The sequence below is a fragment of the Parus major genome, chromosome Z, assembly GCF_001522545.3.
Source record: "Parus major isolate Abel chromosome Z, Parus_major1.1, whole genome shotgun sequence".
Classification (NCBI taxonomy): domain Eukaryota; kingdom Metazoa; phylum Chordata; class Aves; order Passeriformes; family Paridae; genus Parus; species Parus major.
In genome coordinates this window covers 44,802,550-44,824,468 of record NC_031799.1, presented here as the reverse complement: position 1 = coordinate 44,824,468, position 21,919 = coordinate 44,802,550, and the positions used below count along the sequence as shown (strand labels likewise).

The 21,919-nt window shown below is 41.3% G+C and overlaps 1 protein-coding gene across 1 annotated transcript in view; it reads left to right on the top strand.

Annotated features, from left to right (window-relative positions):
* LOC107198461 (neuronal acetylcholine receptor subunit alpha-7-like) overlaps positions 1–21,919 on the top strand; it is a 59,319-nt gene that overhangs the window by 5,785 nt on the left and 31,615 nt on the right. The window contains exon 2 of the mRNA XM_015615516.3: positions 11,502–11,641. Within this exon, the coding sequence (XP_015471002.1) occupies positions 11,502–11,641 (140 nt within the window). The remainder of the gene's footprint in view (positions 1–11,501; positions 11,642–21,919) is intronic.

The window sequence follows — 21,919 nt, the reverse complement described above, 5'->3', positions numbered from 1 at the left end:
CAGCCTTGCTCCAGCTCAGAGGGTTTTCTGAAGGTCTCAGAGCCGAAGTTCCTGTTCCAGACAGAGGATTCATCTCTTAAAGACAGCTTCAGAACTCTTTTCTTCTCTCTGGTTTATTTTCTTAAGGCATGTGGAAAAGAGCATGAGTTAGCGATGGTGGTGGCACATACAATTTCATCTGTATGTGACAAGCAAGGAGAGAGATATGGTCTCAGCTCTAGGGTGTGATTAAAGTAGATCAAAACCCTTTGCATCAGTCCTGACGTGGTTGTTTGAAGATGTCTACTGCCTGGAGATCCTACATAATCTAATTAAGAAAGAGATCAGATCTGACTGAGACAGGTAGGGCTAGCACTGGCAATTGGTATCAACCCAGGAAATGAGAAAGGTAGACAGGAGTTTATTGCTGTTTTAGAATACACTCCTGAGAAAATATGGTCTGAAGAAAGAGTTTTACTTACCAAATACTTTCTGCACTGAGAAAAACCGCTGATGAGAAGGCTGAGACCAGAAGCAGATGGAGTTTTTGGAAGTAAGAGTTCCCACTCTTACTTAATTGCAAGCACCCAGGGCTTGCAATTAAGTCAGTAAATTGCAATGGAAGGGGAACCTGTAGTCCACATGAGTACTTATGCATGTAAACAGTGAGGTGCAGGTGTCTCCGTCTTGCCTTTGCAATTGGCTTTGCTCAAGTAGAAAATCTGTGGTTAATGGAGTGCTGGAACAGGTGTCTGCAAACCTCAGCGTTTATCAGCATTCCTATGCAAATATCAGCATTCAGAAATGGATATTTTCAACACTTTAGGTTTCCACAAGGTTGAACAGAAAACCACATTTCTACTCTTAATGCAACATAGATTTGGGCAGAAAAATTGCTTAGAAGAAAGAGGCAGGCTTGAGGAGGTCTTGTTTCTCACTGAGAACTCAAAGAGGCTGAAGTCAGTTTGCAGGCTGGACTATGACAGTACACTGTGTTCCCTGAAGCTCAGCTGTGGCTATGTGGAAAATCATCACTGTTCACTTAGAGCTTCACCATGCCAAGGGAGAAAATTAAGTTTTAAATTGGAAAAGATGTGTGTGTAACTGAGGTGAGAGAGGGTCTGATCTATGCAGATTCATATAGTGGTAAATAATTTGGGAGGAAGGGACCTCCAGAGGTTGTCCAGTCCAACCCTTCTTCTTTATTGGGTTGCTGTCTGAGGAGTCAAGCTGCAAATTTCTCCAAGGAACAGTGGTGTCCCTAATGCAGAGTACCCTTGAGAAAAAAAAAGGCTCTCTTGGTACTGTGCGAATGCCCCATCATGCAACTTTTATCTTACTGCTGCTGTGCCTGTGCACCTCCCAGGAGGGCCTGGATTCTTCATGATGGAGTCCTTCCTCATGGAAGCTAAAGGCAGCCAAAAGAACTCCCCCTTTTTTCCTCATCTCCTAGTGGATGAAAGGCATATATCTTTAATCCCTCTGCAGTGTTACAGCAGCCTGTTGTCTCAGTGGCCTCCACTCCACTCACTCCAAGGGATCAGCGCTGCCCTATGGAGGCTTCATGACACAGAGCTAGCTGTGTGTCATGCAGTGGGTCTCATTGAGCTCAGGCTGGCTGTAGAGAATGATGCTGCTTAATGTTCTCATCATGTCCAAGTCAGTGCATTTGGGAAAAACCAAATGTTGGAAGTCATATAAAGATGCAGATATACATTACATAATTCTTAGCCATCTTGTGTGTTTGTTTGAAGATCCTGCAGAAGTGATAGAGCAGTAATGGCAATTGATGGAGTGTTTTCCCTTTAATATTGTGTCATTTTAGAAAGGTAGTCAGCAAACTGAAAACCAGTTCGAGCAATTGTAACAACGGATGAAGAGATCAAAACTTATATCAAAAATTGCTAGACAGTTTGCAGTTCCCACTATTTCAAGTGGCAAATGGGCAGCAACTTTGAATTGAACCCGTTCGTGTTCAGGCTTCACATGCAATCCATAAATGGCAACTGGGCAGCTCCAGGACCTCCAAGAAAAAGATTTGCCTTTCTGTTATAACCAAACAGCTATCCTGAAGCATACTCTCTGCAGTAGTATTTTGTTCAAAGTCTAAGACTTCTAATGTAATTTCTAAAGATACTAGAATCACCAATTATAATTTAAATTTACTGGGTTGGTATCTCAGCTCAAGCACTTCAGCACTCCTGGCACCATCAGATCTACTTACGTGCTGCCTGATGATGTAAAAGAGGGGCTAGCAGGGTAAAGGGAAGGTGGATTTGAGGGAAACAGCTCTATGGGTAAAGAGAAGAGACATCCTTCTCCAGAGGAGGCCTCTGTCAAACAGGCAAATTATTTCACCTTTGGGCCAAAATGCTCTAGCAGACTCTTTGCTGGGGAATACAAGAGGGCAGCCCAGACAGCACAGGATCACTTTCTGACTTTCAGGCTTGTTCTGGTCTTACTCAGAGACAGAGCAGCATTTCTGCAGCATTGCTACGGTATTACACAATGATAATCATGCTCCCCCTGGACACAGGGAACACCAGTTTTGTTTTAATTTTGTTTTGTCTGCACTAACATAATTCAGGAGCAGTAGACTGAAGTTACCAAAGCTTAAAAGTAACAGAGACAGGACAAAATCAGGATCCCCATATTGTCATTCTCTAGAAGTACCTCAATTTCACTGTGGTTCATTTCTGCTCTTAGTCAGGATGAGTGACTCAGCCAGTCAAGGTTTGGCTAGCAGGGTACAGCAGGGAGAGACCGATATTTCATATAACCACTGTTCCCAGCAAAACTAGGACCTGAGCCATGTACCTGAGGAAAAGACAGTTGCATCTAGTGTTCCGAAAACAGATCAAGGCTAACCAACACTCAACTGTCACTTAGATCTTGATTCCTCTAAAATCTGGGAAAAAAATCCAACGACAAAACAGATGTAAGCTTTTAAGCCACTTTGTATACATATAAGCAAACCTGGACTGAGTTAGCCAAAGCATAGTACATACACTTTCAAGTGTCTTAAGTCAGATTTCCACAAACTCTGTTTGATTGGTCACAAGTCCAATTTGCTCAGAGCCAATCATTTACTTCACCAAGATAGTATTAGAAGCAGTTTTTCTCTTCAATGTGAAATAAATTCCTTGCTAAGAATTTTCATGCCCCTATTTACAGTTCTCTTTGTCTTTGAAGACATAGGCCACCAAAGCCTCAGGCTACTTTCCTGCAGAAACAATCCCTTGATAGCAGCCACTTCTGCTGCCAAGACCTCCAAACTAGCAGCAGCTGACTGGCAGCACAACATCTCACATAGACAGGCAGTAAGTTTGACCTGACTTAGTGAAATCTCATTGCTGCTGCCTAAAACAGGGTTGAGTCTTATCTATAAGATAAGGTTATCTATAAGATAAGGTGTGTTATGGAAGTTTTGCTCCCCAAGTGCAAAACTGTTTCAGAGTTAGGAAAATGTATCACCATGTTTCCCAGATCATATACTAAGCACGGAGCAAATTAGGAGCCATTCAAGGTGCAATCAAAATTTTCATAGCCCCCATCCTTTTCAAAAGGCTCTTACACTATGCTTCTCATTATCCAGCATTTGACTTCTGATATTGTAAAGACCAACTTGTAACTTTGTTTGCATTCTCAGATCCATGTTCACTTTAGACATTTGTGTGTTGCCTGTGCCTTGCAGCCAGTAGAACTCTCCCTTTGTTAATGGGCAGCAGCTGCAGCTTGAGGGAGAAAGGCAGGAGAAGCCATCTCTAGCCTTGTGTATTGCATCCTCAATGCCTTTGCTGCACTGCAGCTTTGCAATGCAAGTACAGGTGGCAAGTTGGCAAGGCAAAAGTTCATTGTTTGGGAAACTAGCCTTCTCTGAGATCATAACCAGCTGATGAGCACTGCAGAAGGAAAAAGGGAAAGAAACATTGCAATATCTCTGAGCACACTGGCCAGTTCATTTTCACAGTATTATTGTCTATATAATTTCCAGTCCAGCCTGTCCTCTGCATTGCCCAGACAAGTTACACCATATTACCACTGCTTCAATAATACACTGAGGCAAGGGTTTAGAGGCAAGGTCTCTTCCTCACCTTTGAACCACAAAAAAAGGGAAAAAGCTTTTTTTTTCCTACTAAAGACATGCCTGTGACTAAGGAATAGGTCTTGGAATCTTTGCTCTCTTCTCTTCTTGGGACAAAATTATTTATTTTTCTCTTTCTGAGAAGTTAGTAATCTCAGTGTATAAACTCAGGGAAACTGATTAGAAGAAGGCAATTGCTGGTTCGCTGGGCACAGATCAGTGGGTGGCAAGCAATAGTACTGTGCATAATTTCACTTCTTTGGATTTTATTTGTCTCTCTTTTTGTTTTCTCCCTTATTTTTTATTATTGTTGTTGTTATTATTATTAATAATTGTGGTTTATTATTCATAAGGCTCATTAATGTTATTATTGTAATTTTTTTTCTAATTCTTTTATCAGTCCTGTTGGGAGAAGACAGATTGTAAGCAATGACTGCATGGTACTCAGCTGCAGTGTGAGGTTAAACCACAACGTTATTGCAGGCTCTATCGCTGCTATTATCTGCAGTGAGTTTAAGAAAAAGAACTCCTCCTATCTGTTTTTTTCTCAGCCTAATAAGACTTGCCTGTTTCCACAGAAATCATTATTACACCTGTCAGTTCACTTATGACTTTCCCACATCTGAGCTCTCCACATGTGCCTGGCATGGTGTAGAGTGGGCTTTTTGATGGAGAGGTGCAGACTGACTTGACCCTTTCAGAGCCATCTGTGAATGCTGTGCATATTGCCGTGGCTGCCTCATTGGTGCCCCTTGGAGGGTGAAGCTCATAGTGCTTTCCCAAGGGCTTTCCCTGGCTTAAGTGGTTTGGGTGCTGAAACATGTAGAGATGAAAGTATGTGACAAGATGTTCTGCAAGCCAGTGGGAGCAGGGAGTGCAGAATCCCAGTCCTGTACACTGATGACCATATCACTGGTATCTTGCTGTTGTCTTATGGTTTTGTTTCTTTCCTTTGGCTTCCATTACTACTCCTCTCCACAAATCCCTGCATGGCTGGCAAGAGTTGCTTCCAGACAGCCACAGCACTCTGTAATGTGTAGCAAGGGGAGTGCCTCTCTTCATCACTGCTCCAGATTCCTCCTTCTGTGCTCTCTGTGCATCTAATACTGTAGCAATGACACTTATATTGCATAGAGCTAATGTCAATTAGCATTACAGTTAAAGTACAATTTTTGTCTTTACTGGCTGTGGCTAGTTAGGTTTCTGATCTGGAATTTAGATAACTATGATGACTATGTTTGAGAGGTATCCCACAGTTAATGCCTCAAAGCATGTCTCTCTACCTAAAGCACATAACTCAGCCCTTAAAACAACCAAGCCAGTAGGACCAAAAATATAAGCCCATCCTTTCATTATATAGTTTTAGCATGTTGTCATGGACCAAGAGTCTTTAAGAAGAAACATTTCCTAGCATACCTTTTTAATATCCATCACTGCTGGGAGCTCTTTATCTGCTATGAAAGAACAGAAATGACCGGTTTCAGGAATATTAGGTACTCTTGCCTAGGAAATCATGTCATTTCTCACATTCCTCTGGGTATCTGATGAATTTTGTGTGTAAGATGCAGAAACAATCTGCATAGCGAGAGACAAAGATTAGAGTCAAAGATTACCCAGAAGGGAAGTAGATTAAAAAGAGGTTTTAAATGAGATATATATTCAAACACACAACACATAAACACACACACACACACAGACACACACAGGGTAGAGGTAGCTGATGTGATTCCATTGTTTCTTATGTGAATCCTCTTCCCTGAAGGCATGATGGCATGCATTTTAAATCAAAGGGCGTTGAAAGAAATAAAGCATTTGCAGCCACAGATAAAAGTAACAATGCTGCACATAAGAACAAAAGCAGATGGAACACATCTGTGTTTCTGTGGATTAAGTGACATGTGCAGTGACATGCTTTACTTTCTCAAAAATCTGCAAAATATTCAAAATAAGTTGTTTTTTATAGCTACCAGATCATTAGAACATGTCTCATTTTGTAAATGCTCTTGCCATTGCAGTTCTTTATGCAAATGAAATTGTCTGTGAAAAAACCTACTCTTTTCCTTCTCATGTTACTTCCACCATAATTCATTATAGCATGTAGTGTGTGTGCACATATATGTTTCCTATGAGCAATCTCTTTGGATTCTGAAAGCAATAACTAAAAGTCCCTGCAAGAATACAGTGATAAACTAAAATGAAAATAAGTAATAGAAGAGGAGCTGTGGCAGAAAGGTTTTAGGAAAATAGTTTTAAGTTCTAGGATTTAGCTCTGATAACCACAGTTTTTTAATGGATTTTTCCTGAGTAAATATTCCAGTTATCAGAAAATTAAATACAATTGTTACAGAACTAAAATTAATAATAGCTCACAGTTTAATGGCTGTTGTGTATGTACTTTATAAGTACCAGAACTTCACTCATTTTCTTCTATGAAACAGTAAAACAAACAAATAAACCAAAACAAAATATACATGTTAAAGTAACAGTACAGAGAGAAAAAAGTGACATAGATGTGGTGAAATCCCTGCAGAAGCTACAAGGGAAGTGAATAAATATCACAACCACAGTATTTCTGCATTTTGAGACCTTTTATGAGGTATTGAGGTGACAAAATATATAAAAGTAACAATGTGATGGATCAGAAATATGCTGTTGATTGTAACTTAACATGTTTTTCCAAAAGATTATATATAAAAGTGATTCTAGGAACTGTCTTTGAAGACAGAAAAAGAAAACAAAGAGACATTTTCTAATTCAGAAATTCATGTTAGCATGCATACATGTTAATATAAAGTGATATGGAAAGAATATCATATTTTGTTTGAAGCTCACCACTTTAGGTACCAAAAATCTTGTATGACTAAAGTAATAACTCATCTATTTGGACTCAGGTCTCTGCCTAAGGAAATGAGCAGCAGCTAGAAAACAGCCAGAAGCTCCTCTTTTCAAGAAGTTGAGAAATTATGAACACAAAACCAGGGAACACTATGAAACAGAGGTAGAACTCTTGATAATAACAGGTACCATTGCTGAAAAACTAGTGGAAAGCCATGCACTGCTACCTGTTATCTTGCTAATATTTCATCATTTATTCTTTACTGGGCACAACCAGCCAGAATGTGTCTCATACCAGGATTCTCAGTTAAGTAGCTGACTGCTTTGTGAACAAACCTGGGGAACTGGAAGGGCTGGACTCTTGCTGTATAGCCTGGGGACCTTGGCATGCAAAGCAGAGCAGGAAAATCAACCAGCCAAGACCAGACATGACATCTCAGCTCCTGGAAAGGGGAGAGCATCTGTCCTTCCTGGGGATGCCATATGGATAGTCTGGCCGGACCTAGCTGCAGGTTCCCTTGTTGTGAAATTGTCAGCAATTACATCCTGGAAAGAAACATGAAATGCAACTATAGCATCTACTCTCAGAAGATTGGTAGCAATCTATAGGTCATATCATTCAATCAGTGGGCTTCTTATAGACTTTGCGCACACAGAAGTATAGAGGGAATTCAGAGAGGTGTTTAAAAGTTTAACATAGCGCAGGAGTAATTGCTTTCCATAGAGCTGTTCACAACCAATCTGGCGATTGATTGCCTGGTGCTTCCCAATTGTCTGCAAACTTCAGGATCAGTTTAGGGGACATTTTCAGATTATTCAAAACTAAATCTTGGGGAAAAATCCAGTCCTTGATCTAGTAATTTCACATTTTCTTTCTACTGATAAGCCCTAGCACTGGATCCAGCATTCCAGGTGTGTATCACCAGTGCTAAGTAGAGAGGAAGGATCACCTCTCTTGATCTACTTGTGTTGTTCCTCCTTTTGCAGCTCAGGATGCTGGTGACCTTTGCTACTGGCTTACAGTCAGCTTGGTACCATTGCTGGCTTATAGTCACCTCGGTAGCAGGGCTTTTTGGGTATCCTGCTCACCAGCCAGTGAGGTCCCAGCCTGTTCTGGTACCCGGAGTTACTCCTCAGGTGCAAGACAACTTTATACTTTATTTCATTGAACTTCTTGAGGTGCCTGTCAGTCATTTATCCAGTTTTCTAAGGTCCTTCTGAGTGGCAGAAAACCTTGTTCTGTATCAGCTGCTCCTCTCATTTTTGTACCATCTGAAAAAAACCCCAGCTTGCTAAGGGTGCTAAGGGTGCACTCTGTCCCATCATTCATAACGACACTAAATAGCATTGTTCCCAGTATCCATCCCTGGAGTACTCCACCACTGACTGGCCTTCAGCTGAACTTTTTGCTGCTGACTGAGCAGCAAAACAACCCTCTGAGCCTGACAGTTCAGCCACTTTTCTGTCCACTGTTCACTTATCTATCCTGTAAGGCATAGACAAATGTGTGTGAGAATTTTTCAGAGATGGTGTCAAAAGTCTTGCTAAACTTGAGGTAAACATCCTCTTCCCTCAAATTTTAATGAGTTTGTATGTTTTCCTACTGCTTCAAAGATATTTCAGAGACAAGGGAGACACTATCAAAGGCAGTGGGTCATAAAAACTCTCAGATCGTTTACCTAGAAAACATCATGCCCTTTGCCTGTTACTTTTACTTACCAATAAGCAAGGTTTTGGGACATGGACTTGGCAACCTTAAAGATTGAAATCCATCATCTAGTCTAGTTTAAAAGATGAAACATTTGAGTGCCACTGCTTTTGGTTAAAATTCTGTGACTGAGGGGTAGTCAGTGGTAAAGCTTATTCTACCACTACTCCTGAGAGATTCAGGCTTCTGCATCACCAACAAACACTCCATTTAGCACACAGAGTTGTAGTGTCACAATGCATTAGCACAAACGTTATAGGAGAAAAACCACAAATCTCTCTGGAGTATGAAACATTAAGTATTTGAAAATTACAGTTTAAAGAAAAAGTCTGTGAACATACAAGTCAAGCTAGACATCCACCTCAGTTCCCTTCTCCAGAGAAGCTGTAGCAGAGAGATGGCAGAGTAATTAGGCTAGCCAGCTGTTTTTGGTGCCAACAGCTGCTATGGCCATTTGCCAGGACACCCCAAGGCTCTATTGCTTCTGAATCTATGTCATTTTGTAAGCAAAACCATGCAGCACACAAATATGTGATTGCCAATGCCTACTCGGCAGACTAAGAAAAGATTAGCTCTGACTATGCTAACAGTTTTGAGTACAAGACACTGAAAAGTATCAGGATCACATTGCAGAGAGGAGAATTGAAGAAAGTATGGAAAACTGAGTTCTCAGATACTTCACATCACAAAGTTTAACAGGGATTTGGCTTCAGCATGGATGAAGCACACAGTGCAAAGACAGCTTTCCAAAGCCTGCAGAAATCTGGTTATGCCTAGATTTCTGCAAGTCAGTCCTCCCTTGGGGGGCTGCTCCAGTGCATCCTGACAATGGAGGTATCAGGGCAGTCTAGCAGCCCAGTAGAGTCTCAGGACTGGTGAAGGGCACTTTTCCCCTTTTAAAAGCTGAGGCAGCCAGTTTAAAAGAAAGATTAAAGGCAAGTATTATGTAAGTATTTAAGATGAGAGCAATAGTTCAGGAAGTCATTTCGTCCCTAAAGCATAGGAACATGGGTGGGTAGGTGAGTGAAAGGACAGCAAATTTTCTCCAAACTCAGAGCCTCTTTCCACAGGACATCGTGTAGTGATTTTCATGGGTTTCCTTCACACAAGAGACTTTTATAAAGGAGTCTGGTCCTGCTGAGGTGCTGGAAAACACTAAGGCCATAACAGAGGACTTAAATCTCTGCTTAAGTAAGCAGGTGCTGAAGGAGAGATAGTGTGGTCAGAGCTTGTTTTTGCTATTGGTGAAAACATAGAATCCAATACTGAGGTGTCAGCAAGTGCTATTGAAGGTGTGCTTACAGCATTTTCTTCTCTGGCTGCCTGTGGTCATGTAGAATATTTCACAAGAGGAGAAAGGGCCCATAAAATTGATGTGATGGTGCCATTTACCAAAGTGAACCAAAATACTCTTCTTTCTTGTTTACTAGGTACTGCCATGCTAGAAAGTCACAAAGCTCCATCGAGTATCAGCAAAAAATGAAAAGAACACAAGTTAAACAGACCTAGGAAGTGTTTATAAACTGAATTTATTGTAAGTTTTAAAAGACATGGCTGCTTTGTTGTAGGGCATCTTGTCTCAGGCTTAAAGGGTTTGTTGAGTATACTGAGGAGAGACTGCGAAGCCAGAATCCATTATATTTTGTTTGGACTGTCAAGAAAATATTCATCACAACCTCTGTGAGAGAAGTTTTGGTCTCAGTGTGCAGATCTCTGATCAAGAAATAAAAACCATCATATACAGAGAGTGGGAGCTGCAGTGGATAAAAAAATGCCTCAGTCCAAAGTAATAATGATGTAGAGTGCAGATTCTCTGCCAGGGATTGAATTTATACAGTTCAGAGAATATACGCTCAGGTTGACAGGACTGGTTTGACCTCAGGGAACCTTCCCTCTCTTGGGTACATGACCTTCCCTCTCTTGGGTGCAGCTCTTAAGTAGAGCTCAGGCTGCCCACTAGCCACAGGACCAAGATCTACACAGTTTTGAGGGAACCAGGAATCTGAGCAATATCACAGCAAGCTTCTTGCTTCACTGAGGGAAGATACCCAAACCTGCACCATCTACAGTTGTCGTGACAAGGAAACTTGGTCATGCAGGTTAGACAGATGCTCTCCACACCCACCCCAAAGGCGGGAACTAGGGCATCTTGGAAATTATACAGACTGAAGTTCTGAAAATTTTTAGCATGCTCAGCTGTTTGCATGACAGCTTTGTGTGAAGTCTGTTCCCAGTGCAAAGTGAGTTAAGCATGTAATGTGAGAAATTCAATACCACTATAAAAGTTTGCTGTCATCAGATGGAAAAAAGTCCAGGGAAGTCTTTCCAAAGCCTGGAAAGACTGCTACACAAAACTGAAGAGGGTAGGAAGAAGGGTTGTTAGTGTTTCTTGAGCATAGAAAAAGGCCTGATACATCAGCTCCAAGAAACAATGATACCCGTTATCCATGCTTAGTAAAAACACAATATGGCTAAGTAATACCAGTGCTGGCTCACAGTAGCCAGTGTCTAGGAAATAAGAACAAGCAATAAAATGAATTAATTTTCTTGCCTTCCAGGAAGCTGTCTGGTGGTTTTGGAGCCGCAGCTCCACTGACCAGCCGCAGGAGGAACTCCAAGGAATGGGGACATTCAATCAGACCCCAAATTTTGTTCTGTAGTTTCTGAATGTTAATAATGAGTTAGAGTGTTAGTAGTTAATTTTTTTTTGAGAGTTCATGATTTACATATGCAGAAAAGCTGTGTCTGTCATATCCATGTGCAGAATTTGGGTGATATTTTTAGGAACTGTTTTCTAATTACAAACCTAATAAGAGGGAGTTTTCAACAAAACACACAAACAATGGTGACTGTGTGACAGTGTGAATGACAGGCACCTTCTTTCTTTTCCACTAGTCTCTCAGCAGGGGGAAAGCCAGAGACGCTTGTACAGAGATCTACTGAGGAACTACAATCGTCTGGAACGACCTGTAGTGAATGACTCCCAACCACTTGTAGTGGAACTCCAGCTTTCCTTGCTGCAGATAATTGACGTGGTAAGTTACCTGCTGTTCTCTTCTCTGTGGCACCCATTCAGCATAACAAATCTGATCTCTCATCTAGGAGACATACTTTGCCTTTTTATCGGGTTAGCAGAGATGAAAGCAGTCTGTCTTTTGCTAAGCGTCCTCCTTAAATGCTGGAGTACATGCTTTGACACTTTAGAGGAGTGAATATCGTCCTAAAAGCACAGCCATTTCTGACACAACATGAGCTGCAAGGAGATTAATTATGTATTTTTTTTCCATTTGTTTTAAACAGAAAAAAGAATTCAATCAATTAGAAGTCATGTGTTACTACAAATTATTAATGATACATTCTTCTCAGAGCTTTGTGGGATGCAATAACTCAATACCATGTGCAGAATTCAAAGCTACCAAGTACTGCACTTACACTTTTTCATTAGATATTATAATGGCATTGGCCTCTTCTCCCATCATATTTTTACATTGCACTGCAGCTGAATGAGTCTGCCCTGAGATGAGCTTAGAAATACATAAAAGTAAAACCTGGAGGCACAGCCTCTAATTGTCTTGACTACAACATGCTTTTACAGAATTGGAGATTTGACCCATGGAAAATTTTAACATAATAATCCAAATCCTTTTTTTCATCATGAAGAGGATTCTCTATGATAAACCATGATATATATAGACAGGATTTCTTTCATCTACATGAGAAAAACAAGCCAGAGAACAATTTTGACCATCTTCACCCTGTCAGCAGAGCAAACAGGTGAACACACTAGTGCTCCTATCTTCATCCTACCTTTTCCATAAACAGTATTTGGAGCTGGTTTCTGTTACACTGTCACTGTCATAGAGGGAATGAGGACTAGAGAGAGACATGTGGAAACATTTGTGTAGTTGCAAAACAATTTAACAGGAGCCTGAAATATTTAAACTTTTAAAGCTCTCACAATCTTTCTGAAAATGTGTAGTACACCAGGTGCTCTCCCTGGAGAGGTAAGCAGGACCCTGAAGGTGTTGGCCCCTAGCATCACAGTATGTAAGTGGCAGGTCCAGTCAGCTGTGGTATTCCTGGAGGCAGGCAGGAGCCACTCAAGTAGGGTAGGCATCTTTCTGTTTAGAAATGTTACCAACTGCATTGAACTGGAAGAGAGAGGAATCAGTACTGTCAACCAAAGGCCTCTACATGAATGAAAGAGCAAAGATTTCCTGCAGCTAATTTCAAATAAATTTCAGCAAGCAATTCTAGGTTTAGCAGAGGTCTGTCAGCTCCAAAGATCTTCCTTCAGTCCTTCTTTTTCTGTGATATTTTCCTTCAACCTAATTTGAAGGTTGGGGGTACTGAAGGGGACTCTTCAGACACAGAACTGTAACTGTACATTTTCAGAGTCAGGAGGAGTTACATAAAACAATTTTTCAGCTGTGTTTCACATTCATACATGAAACCCAACCTTTCAGGAAACTGGTATTTTTTTAAAGTACTTTACCTACATTAGATCAATGTCTATTACAAGAAATGCAGTTACAGTGTTCCCTTTTGGTTGTCCATAATAGACAATAGGTATGCTAGAAGTTCATACCTTTCAGAAATGAAGCTTTTCTTGCCTACATCTTTGCACCCAGTCCAGATGCTAGATGTTAATCTGTTTTAATCAGAATTAATGACCTATCCCAGGCTTTTGGTCTTGCAAACTGCACTCAAAGTGTTTTAAATGTTTATCTTGTATGATGTGAAAAGGTGCCTGTCTTTTCAGTGGAGGACAAAAAAATCACTTGGCAGCTGAATACCCATAGTAAAAATGTCATTGTGGTATCAATAAGTGGCTAAACCAATCAGCCTGAAAATACAGAAAATACTGATCCCCTTGGTCCTTAAATCAAGAATCAATTCAGAAATATGCCAGCAACAAGCGCTGTATTTGTGATCCCCTCATCCTCTGTTGCTGGCTGGACAGACTGCTGGCAGCATCTGTCCGCTCCAGCTGCTGAAGTAAATGTCGGTAGATGTTTAAAAGGATGCTTCCTATACCCACAATGATGTAAAGAGAAGCAGTCAAGCTACAAGGAAGAGGTAATCTCTATCTGCTGGGACACCATAAAGCAAACAAAGTGGCCATCTCTGTTTAATCAGATGGGAGTCTGGGGGTGAGTAGACTTTGCCTCCTCAGCTGTCCTGCCTGGTGGAAGACAAAGCAGCTGGTGCACAGCTCTTCACTTGGGGAAGAGGATAGACAGCATCACAGTCTTGGTAATAGTGTATGCATGAACAAAATTAAAAGCTTCTCTTTCTGAGGACTTGTGTGTCCAGTGTGGTCCATTACCATAAAAGAGCAGTGTTCTGGGCAGGGTCCCAGCATGGGGACACTTTTTACACCATACTCCCTGGGGAGGAAACAAGCACTCCATGCTCAGGGAAGTGTCACATGCCAAGGCATATTACAGCATTGCTGGACTCACTGAGATACTTTGCAAGCAGTCACTGCAATGGGCATGAGACAGTGGACCCTGATCTGGTTTCCCTGCAGGAGAAAACAATGTGAAGAAGATGAAAACAGATCTCCTGTTTTATTGTTGCAGGGAAATGAGAAGGGCTCTGCCACTGATACTCAAAAAATCTTGTGTCTTACACATGCCAAGACCTGGCATCACATCTAAAGCACATCTCTCTGGGACAGGTTCCATCACATGCCTCCAAAGTCTGTTTCGTACACATACTGTATTAAGATGTAATGAATCCTAAACTGTTCTTCTGCAGACAGGCTGCTGAGAACAGCATTGGTGACAACCTAGTTGTACTCTGCTGTATAGAGAGAAAAGACTGCTCTGAGACCACTGTGGTTTTCCAGGCAGTAGTACAAGTAACTACTTAAAATCTCACCTCCTCTTCTTAAAACCATTCAAAGAAAATTTCAAAGCATGACTGCTTTGGATTATATTTTCTGCTTCTACATGGATGTATTTGCCTACACAAGATATGTACCGTTTTTAGGATTCAAAGCCAGCCATCATACTCAAAGCTGAGAAGAATATGTTCTCTACTTGTCACAGTTGTAGTAGACAAATGCAAATGAAGGACTTTAGGGTTCGGACTTTTTCCCAAAATTATATTAATACATAACTACAGCCATGACAGGCCCATTATATGCAGGAAACAAAAGAGCAGAAAGAGGGACAGTTACAGCCCCTGTTTAACAGCAGGGTTCAGTTCAGTTTGCCTTGTCCTCTGTGTAAGGACAACTTCATGCTGAGCTGTCTCATATGTCTGCCATTTCTGAGGTTCACTTTTGCTTGGAGCCTGACCCCCAGGCACTCCCTGTGCATCCGAAGGGCATTGGCTGGTGATCTCTCCCACAGAGCACTGTCAGGCACTGCCAAGCCTTGCCAACCCAAGCAAGGGTAGACATCCGAGATATTTAGAACAAAAATTCTTCTTATTTTGTCTAAGAGCCCTGTCAGTTGATGGGGCTAGAGTAATTAAGAAATTAGCCGCGGCATTTTCTGCAGCAGAGGAAATGCCAATGTTTTTCTTTGCACAATGTGAAAGAAAGCTGATAGGTGGAACGGATATTTGAATGATTGAATGATAGTCATCATGAATGATTATTTTCATATATCGTGTTGGAATTTGCAGGAGACCTTATCTGAAGTGGTGTCTTTGTAGTTGCGCTGTTAAGTTATTGAAAAAAAAATATAGCTGTTGAGGTCGCTGCATATGGTGGAGTTCTGTAGTACTGTTCAGCCTTCCAGCTGCCAGTGTCAGAGGTCATAATGACAAAAAAAAGGGATTGCAAGTGACCAGTTGGAAGCCACAAAAGTGCTGAAAAAAATCCCCAACAGTCTCTGAGTCAGAAGTATGCTCAGAAGTATGCTCATACTTCCAGAAGCTGAAAAATACATAATCTTCCTGTATTTTGGGCTGCAAACCCAAAGCAAATGGTGTGTCTGAAAAAATTTATTATGGACTGTTTTGATTCAATTGCACAGTGTGTAAAATGATTGTATATCGTAGAGATTTCAGTATTATCCCAAACCTCATGGTTGGAATATCACAAGGTTGCAAACAATCTCTTTTAAACTACAGATGTTGTTGCTAAGGTGTGTCAAAGCTCTTCACATTTTTGGAAAGCAGAAAGACAAAGTAATGTAAGAGTTTAGGAGGAAAATAAAAACAAATATTGACTTTGTGTTTTTTTCCTGAAAACTGGGCCTGAGCCTCGCTGTTCAGAGAAAACAAGAGAAAAGATCTTCACATACTTTTCATCAAGCATTCAGGTGCAGTCACTATCATTGTGACTGCTATACTAACTTAGCAGCATAGATATTTTTGCTTTCTGTACCCAGACCTTATCAAAATGTTGGACTGAAACTTCAGCTTCCACTGGTTTTCCCTAAATTAGAGAATACAGCCCTGAAGGAGTTGGGTTTTTTTGTTATTTTGGGTTCGTTTATGGGATTTTTTTAGGAAGTGCTTGGTAAGGGAACAACTTTTAAATGCAGGCATCTGTTGACGTTGAAGCTGCCTTCACCAGCCTGCTTATTTCTCAGGTGATCTGCTCATCAAATAATAGAACTGTTCAACTCAGTCCCCAATATCTCAGACCTTTACGCTAGGGAGTTCTCTATTTGAGTGAGAGTGGCCAAAGCTAGAGGTTATCTGTCAGAATACTGTGCCTGAAGTTCAAGGTGAGAAGGCAGGAGGGGAGGCTCTGCCTGGCCCTGGGCTGCATCCTGTCTGACACAGCCCTCCTACTGTTTGTTTTTTCACAAAATCTGTGTCAGATCTGAATGCCTTTAGCAGTTGATATCCTTGTTTTTAAATTATTTTGTTTCATAACCTTTCTAGGGCTGGTTCTGCAGGTGCATTGAAAGGCTAGAAAGTTCAAGCTTTATTTTCTAGCTCTAATTCACCTCTTCCTTCTTAAACTGACCTTACTGCATCTAGATCACTTCCTCCGACCTTTCATTCCAGCATTCTCACACATACAAAAATCTATGCTGGGTGTTATGTAAACCCAGATCAACAGACAACTGATTCAAGGAAACAAATAAAAATATGCAGTGCACATAAGCACCTATTCATTTGTTATTCCCAATATAGTCTCAGTATTTACTAGATTAAACCATAATCCCTATAGTACATCCCGTACAAATCTTTTACAGATAGATATCTTCAACTGTGTAAGCTTGGCCATTCAACTCTTTCAGCCCTTCTAGATTAAAGTATCTCTTTTTTTTTCCTTTTCTAGTAATGCCTTTGCATTTATTTGTTTATATGCTTCTTGCATAGCTTTTGGGTGTTTACTCTGTTTCTCCTTGAAAGATCTAGTCTACCAAACCTTGTATCTTTCTGGAAAGTTCCTTTTCACTCTCATCTTTGCAAGAGCAAATTTAATGAGACCACAGCAGCAAGGCTGATGCAAAATAGTGCAGCTGAGAAGAAAAACAGACTGGACATCATTATAAAAGCTGAAAATCAATTTGTGATCATGATAATTAAAATTCCAGACAGGAAAATTACAGAAAGGATTCTAGACCAACAGATTCCTTAGAGTTAAATCCCAAAACCTCTCTCTTGGTGAAAAAACTCAGTGTAACCAATTTCCAACCCCAGGAAGAAAAAAATTTAAATTCCTCTCCATTAGCGTGGGAGGATATTGAAAACTTGGAAATTCAAGGCTAACTGACCCATGAATTATTATTTTGGCTGTCTCCTATGTACCAGATATTTTCAAAATGCTAGTCTCACTAGATCAATTAAACATGCAACATCTGAATTTGCTAGCACAATGAAGTTAAGCACCATGGGTAGTATGGCTTCCTGACTAATACTACTCACACATGTTTGCATGAAACATTATGATGGAGTTTTAGTTACCTGAACCTAACCAGCAGCTTTTTATTTTGTACTACTTCTGCCCTGCTCATCTCAGAGTGGAAGCAACTCACTGAGTGAGAAGCAGTTCCATGGCTTGTTTTCTTACTGCATGGTTCCCCAAGCTGTACTTAGTGGCAGTGGCTCTAACAAAAGACAGGCTGATTTCCTTCTGAGATTCTTAGTTGTGGTCATCCAGCTTGGGCATTTCATGATAATTAAACAATTTTCTGTCTGACTGGTGAAAAGAGTGTTGTTTGTAGATGTAGGAATATAGATCTTGAGCTCATGTATATTCTTTAATTTTGGGTAGCTAATCTGAGGCATCAAAGATTTGCAGTAAAATAGTTAAGCCAAAGCTATTGGGTTGGCCTTGAATGTAGAATTTCTTATTTTCTCTGAGTTCTCTGAGGGTAAGTCCTGAGAGACAGTGAGTTCAGCTCCTGGGTAAAAACCTTCCCTCCCATTTTCCATCCCTGATCACAGGCTTTAAGAGCTCACTTGAGTTTTGGAACATACCTATATCTTCTTATTTTTTGCTGTGCTGTCACAGCAGCATGCAAATAAATAAGAAGAAAAATCAACGGCAACCTTGCAGATAGACTGAGTGTGACTCTTGGATAAGTACTCAAGGTTGGCTTTCTCAACCATCCTTCTGCTATTTTCCTTGTGATTTCAAATGCTGAAAAAGACAATCAATAATTAATATTCTAGAATAAAGATTTGTGTCTAGTCCTGTTTGTTTGAAGCACCTGCCAGCTGTGCACAAAATACATGGAGGGCTATTTCAGGAGGAGGTATCCACCCTGGAGAATATAAAAGCCACCTACATGCTATGTGTGGTTGTTTTGGTATTTTAATGGAGGACTGACAGCTTTTGTAAGATGACATAACACCCTTTCCCACAGGACCTAAGCATGGATGTCAGTTTATCCAAGCAGTCAGAGAACAGCATTATGCTGGAAGGCCACGTGAGGCCCTCTGACCCAGCCTCTGGGGTTTCCATGAGAAGTATGTTTGAAATAGTGGTACTAAGCTAGTGGCTTCACTCTTCCCAGGTTCCCAGAGAACTATGGGAACAGGGAGTCGGCAATTTGCAGGTCTTTGTGGAGGAACTTGAAGTCAAACAGTCTCAAGACCACATTGTGTCACAGTGCACAGAAGTCCTGATCTTCAGGGACTAGTGTAAGGCTACAACTTAGAAAAATAAAATTAGTTTCCTAAGTCAAGTATCCACAGCCCCAGGCAGTAGCTGGAAATCATGTCGCCTGTGCAGAGCAAGAGTAAGACTGCCTTTTTTCACCACAATGGAAACTGGAAAATGCTGGGGATAAGGCAAGTAAGACACAAATCAAGTGTGTGGCCTAGGAGACTCTCAGTCACCAGCTGTGCCAATGAGTAGGAGGGCTGCCTACTCAAGCCCTGATTGACAATAGAAACCAACATTTCTGCCCTTTCTTACTTCCACTCTCATCTCTGGGGAATGCATAGGTCCAGTACTTGCTGCAACAGCTTTTGTTTCCAGGGCTTTGCATTTAACATCCATATCTGGTTGGTCTCTCACATACAGGGAGCCAAGGCTTTCACAAGGAATACCTCTTGATGACTTTGATAACCATGCATTACGTAGTCTAAGGAATCCCCAGCATTCCTGTGTTTGCAGGTTTTTCTGGCACAGTCCCTCTTTCAATGCTGTGCTTCTCCCAGCACAAGGTTCTCATAAACTCTCCACTCTCACCACAAGTGATTGCTTCTGGCTCAGGGGCTTGCAAGGGGAGGAGTCTGATCTGAGAGGAGGCAAAACCTCCAATATGTAAAGTTTCTGTCTCAAAAGCAAGTGAATAGACTCTCCTGAAAGCAGCAGATAGAGATGCAATGGCATTCCATCAAACCCTTCTTCTGGGGAGAGAAGAATGTGTGTGATTAAAGACAGTAGGACCACACAGCTACACAGGCTACTACTCTGCTTTTGTAGTAGCTGTTACACAGTGGAAAGACTGAAGGCATATTGCACTTTTTGCCCACAGTGAAAGAACACATACCTCTACAAAACAGGAGGGGACCAAGAAAGGCATAACCACAAGGAGGAGACAGTGGCATCAGATGAGGGTGTGATTCAACCCTAGATGAAAAACATGAGACATCACCTCAACCATTCATAGGAGGAAATCCTGAGCAACAAAGGTGTTCAGATATGAGCATTTTCCTAGATGTACCTTTATACTGAAGGACAACAAAATACCCAGCAGGTGTTTGTTCTTTTGTTAGTCCTTTGTATTTCTGTGTTTCTCCCCATTCTTTCGCCTTAATTCTGGGCCCTCCTGTCCGATTTCCATCTTCCTCCTCAGGGTGCTTTGTTAAAGGGATTGAGATGAAAAACTAAAATTATCCCTACATAGTTGATTCTACCATGGCAAGGTTTATTCCAGCTTTCCAATGAGACCCCTGAAATACAAAAGCTGTCCGGCAATACTTACTTGAATGTTGCCAGGGCAACCTGGGCACTCCTCAAGATTACTGGTTCTGTGAGCCTTCAACAGTCAATGCATTTGAGCTGAGTTTTAGATAATCAGTGGAAGATTGTGGGCTGATTGGTGGTTCAGCAGTGGAAAGGAGTGTCTGTGCAGTTGTAGACTGCACAGCATTTGAATGCTTGATCAATTCCTTTGAATATTTTGTATAAGATCCCACTCAAAGATCAATGTCTCTGCTAACAAAACTTCCCAAGTCTCCATGTCAATGTTTTCATGTCATTTGACTGCTTCCCTCCACATCTTCAGATCTTCAGGTACAAAAAGTACAGTGGGAAAAAAAATAAATTAAAAATTACCTGAAGTAATTACCTGAAGTAGTACCAAAGTAGTGACACCTGACCACTGTGAGTTACTTGTTCATTTAGGGACTTTTCTGATCATTGTCTTGAAATAATTCAGTGGCTGATTCAGCTCCCACTTCTGTGGCTCTATGAGAGGCCAAGAATTAACAACTCCTGCTGGCCACCTGGTAACAAATGCCTTGCTACAGAGATGGCAGGTAATCATGTGATGTGATTACTGAACCAGGAAGGGCTTTGGGTTTTTTTTTTTTGTCCAGGTGCCATGACCTAGGTAATTATGTGGCTAAGAGCACTTATATTTTATTTAGATGTTGACTTGGCGAGGGAATATCTTTTGACAGGCAGTGATGCACAATACAGGCAGATGTATGTAAATTGTAAGCTTTGAAATTAGGGCAGGGAAAAGAAAACCAAACTAAAACATTCACATGTCACAGCATGTGCACCAGAACAAACCACTGTCACTTTCCATGGGTCAAAGGTGGCTGTAGGAATAAGCAGATATCCAGGGCAGAGGATTAACTGGAGTCAGGCTACAGATAGAAAGGGGAGAAAATGACCCAGATAAATACGGGAAGGATTTAGAGAACAAGTGTTGCACTCACTAGTGACCACAGCTTTTCCAGCATTTTTAAATACCGGGAGCAAAATTATTTGCCTGAGCTGAACATTTTCAAACCGGCAGAACTGCCAGGGAAGTAATGGAAAAGCACCTCTAGGAGCTGATCATTTTCAGCCTCACTCAGAATCTCTGCAGAGCTGCTTTCAGTGCTTTGCTGCACAAAAGATGGGAGCTGAGAGCCAACCCAATGCAGAGGGGAGGTCATCCCCAAGGCTGACAGTGACAAGACAGGGATCTTGCACAGAAAAAGCACTGTGATAGATTATTCTAATTTTCTCCTGGGAGGAAAGGCATCCTCTCAACTAACCTTTAAACCCCTCTGCATAAACCAGTGACACAGAATGAGGGAACTGCCTCCAGAACTTCCAAAGCTTAATAATTAGCTGCTCCTTAGGCAAACCTAGGTGACCAGTGATCTCCTGAGATAAAGTAAAGCACACACGTTCTCCAGGTTATTTGTTTGTGAGTAATAGAAAAATACAGTCCCTTCTGTGACAAGGTATTTTAGAGGTGCATACAGCACACAGGCCATGATGAAGATTGCAGGAGCTGTAATTCTTCTGCAGCTCTGGAAAGGCGAGACAACCAGCCCATTGCAAAAGCCAAAGAATTTCCTTACAGAATTCAAAGCTATGTGGCTCAGTAGACTACCACAAAGATAGAAAGCTCCATAACACCTCAGCTCTGAAATGCCTCTCACTCTAACAGGAGGTGGATTCAAGGTTCCCATGGCCCTCATCTCTTCAGCAGACCCAGCAGGCACTTTTTCCTTGGTTCTTCAGGGTCCTTCTCTAGAAAGGACTTAGCAGGAGAGCTACATCTGGACAAATGCCTGCCCAGTGTAAAGTTAGCTTCACTGCTTCTGCACCTGCTGGCACTTCTGGAAAACCCAGATCCTTGTTTGAAAAAGATTTTGTTCTATGCAATAAGAAGGACCCATCAGGCTGCATCTGTTGACTAGTGCTGTATATGGAA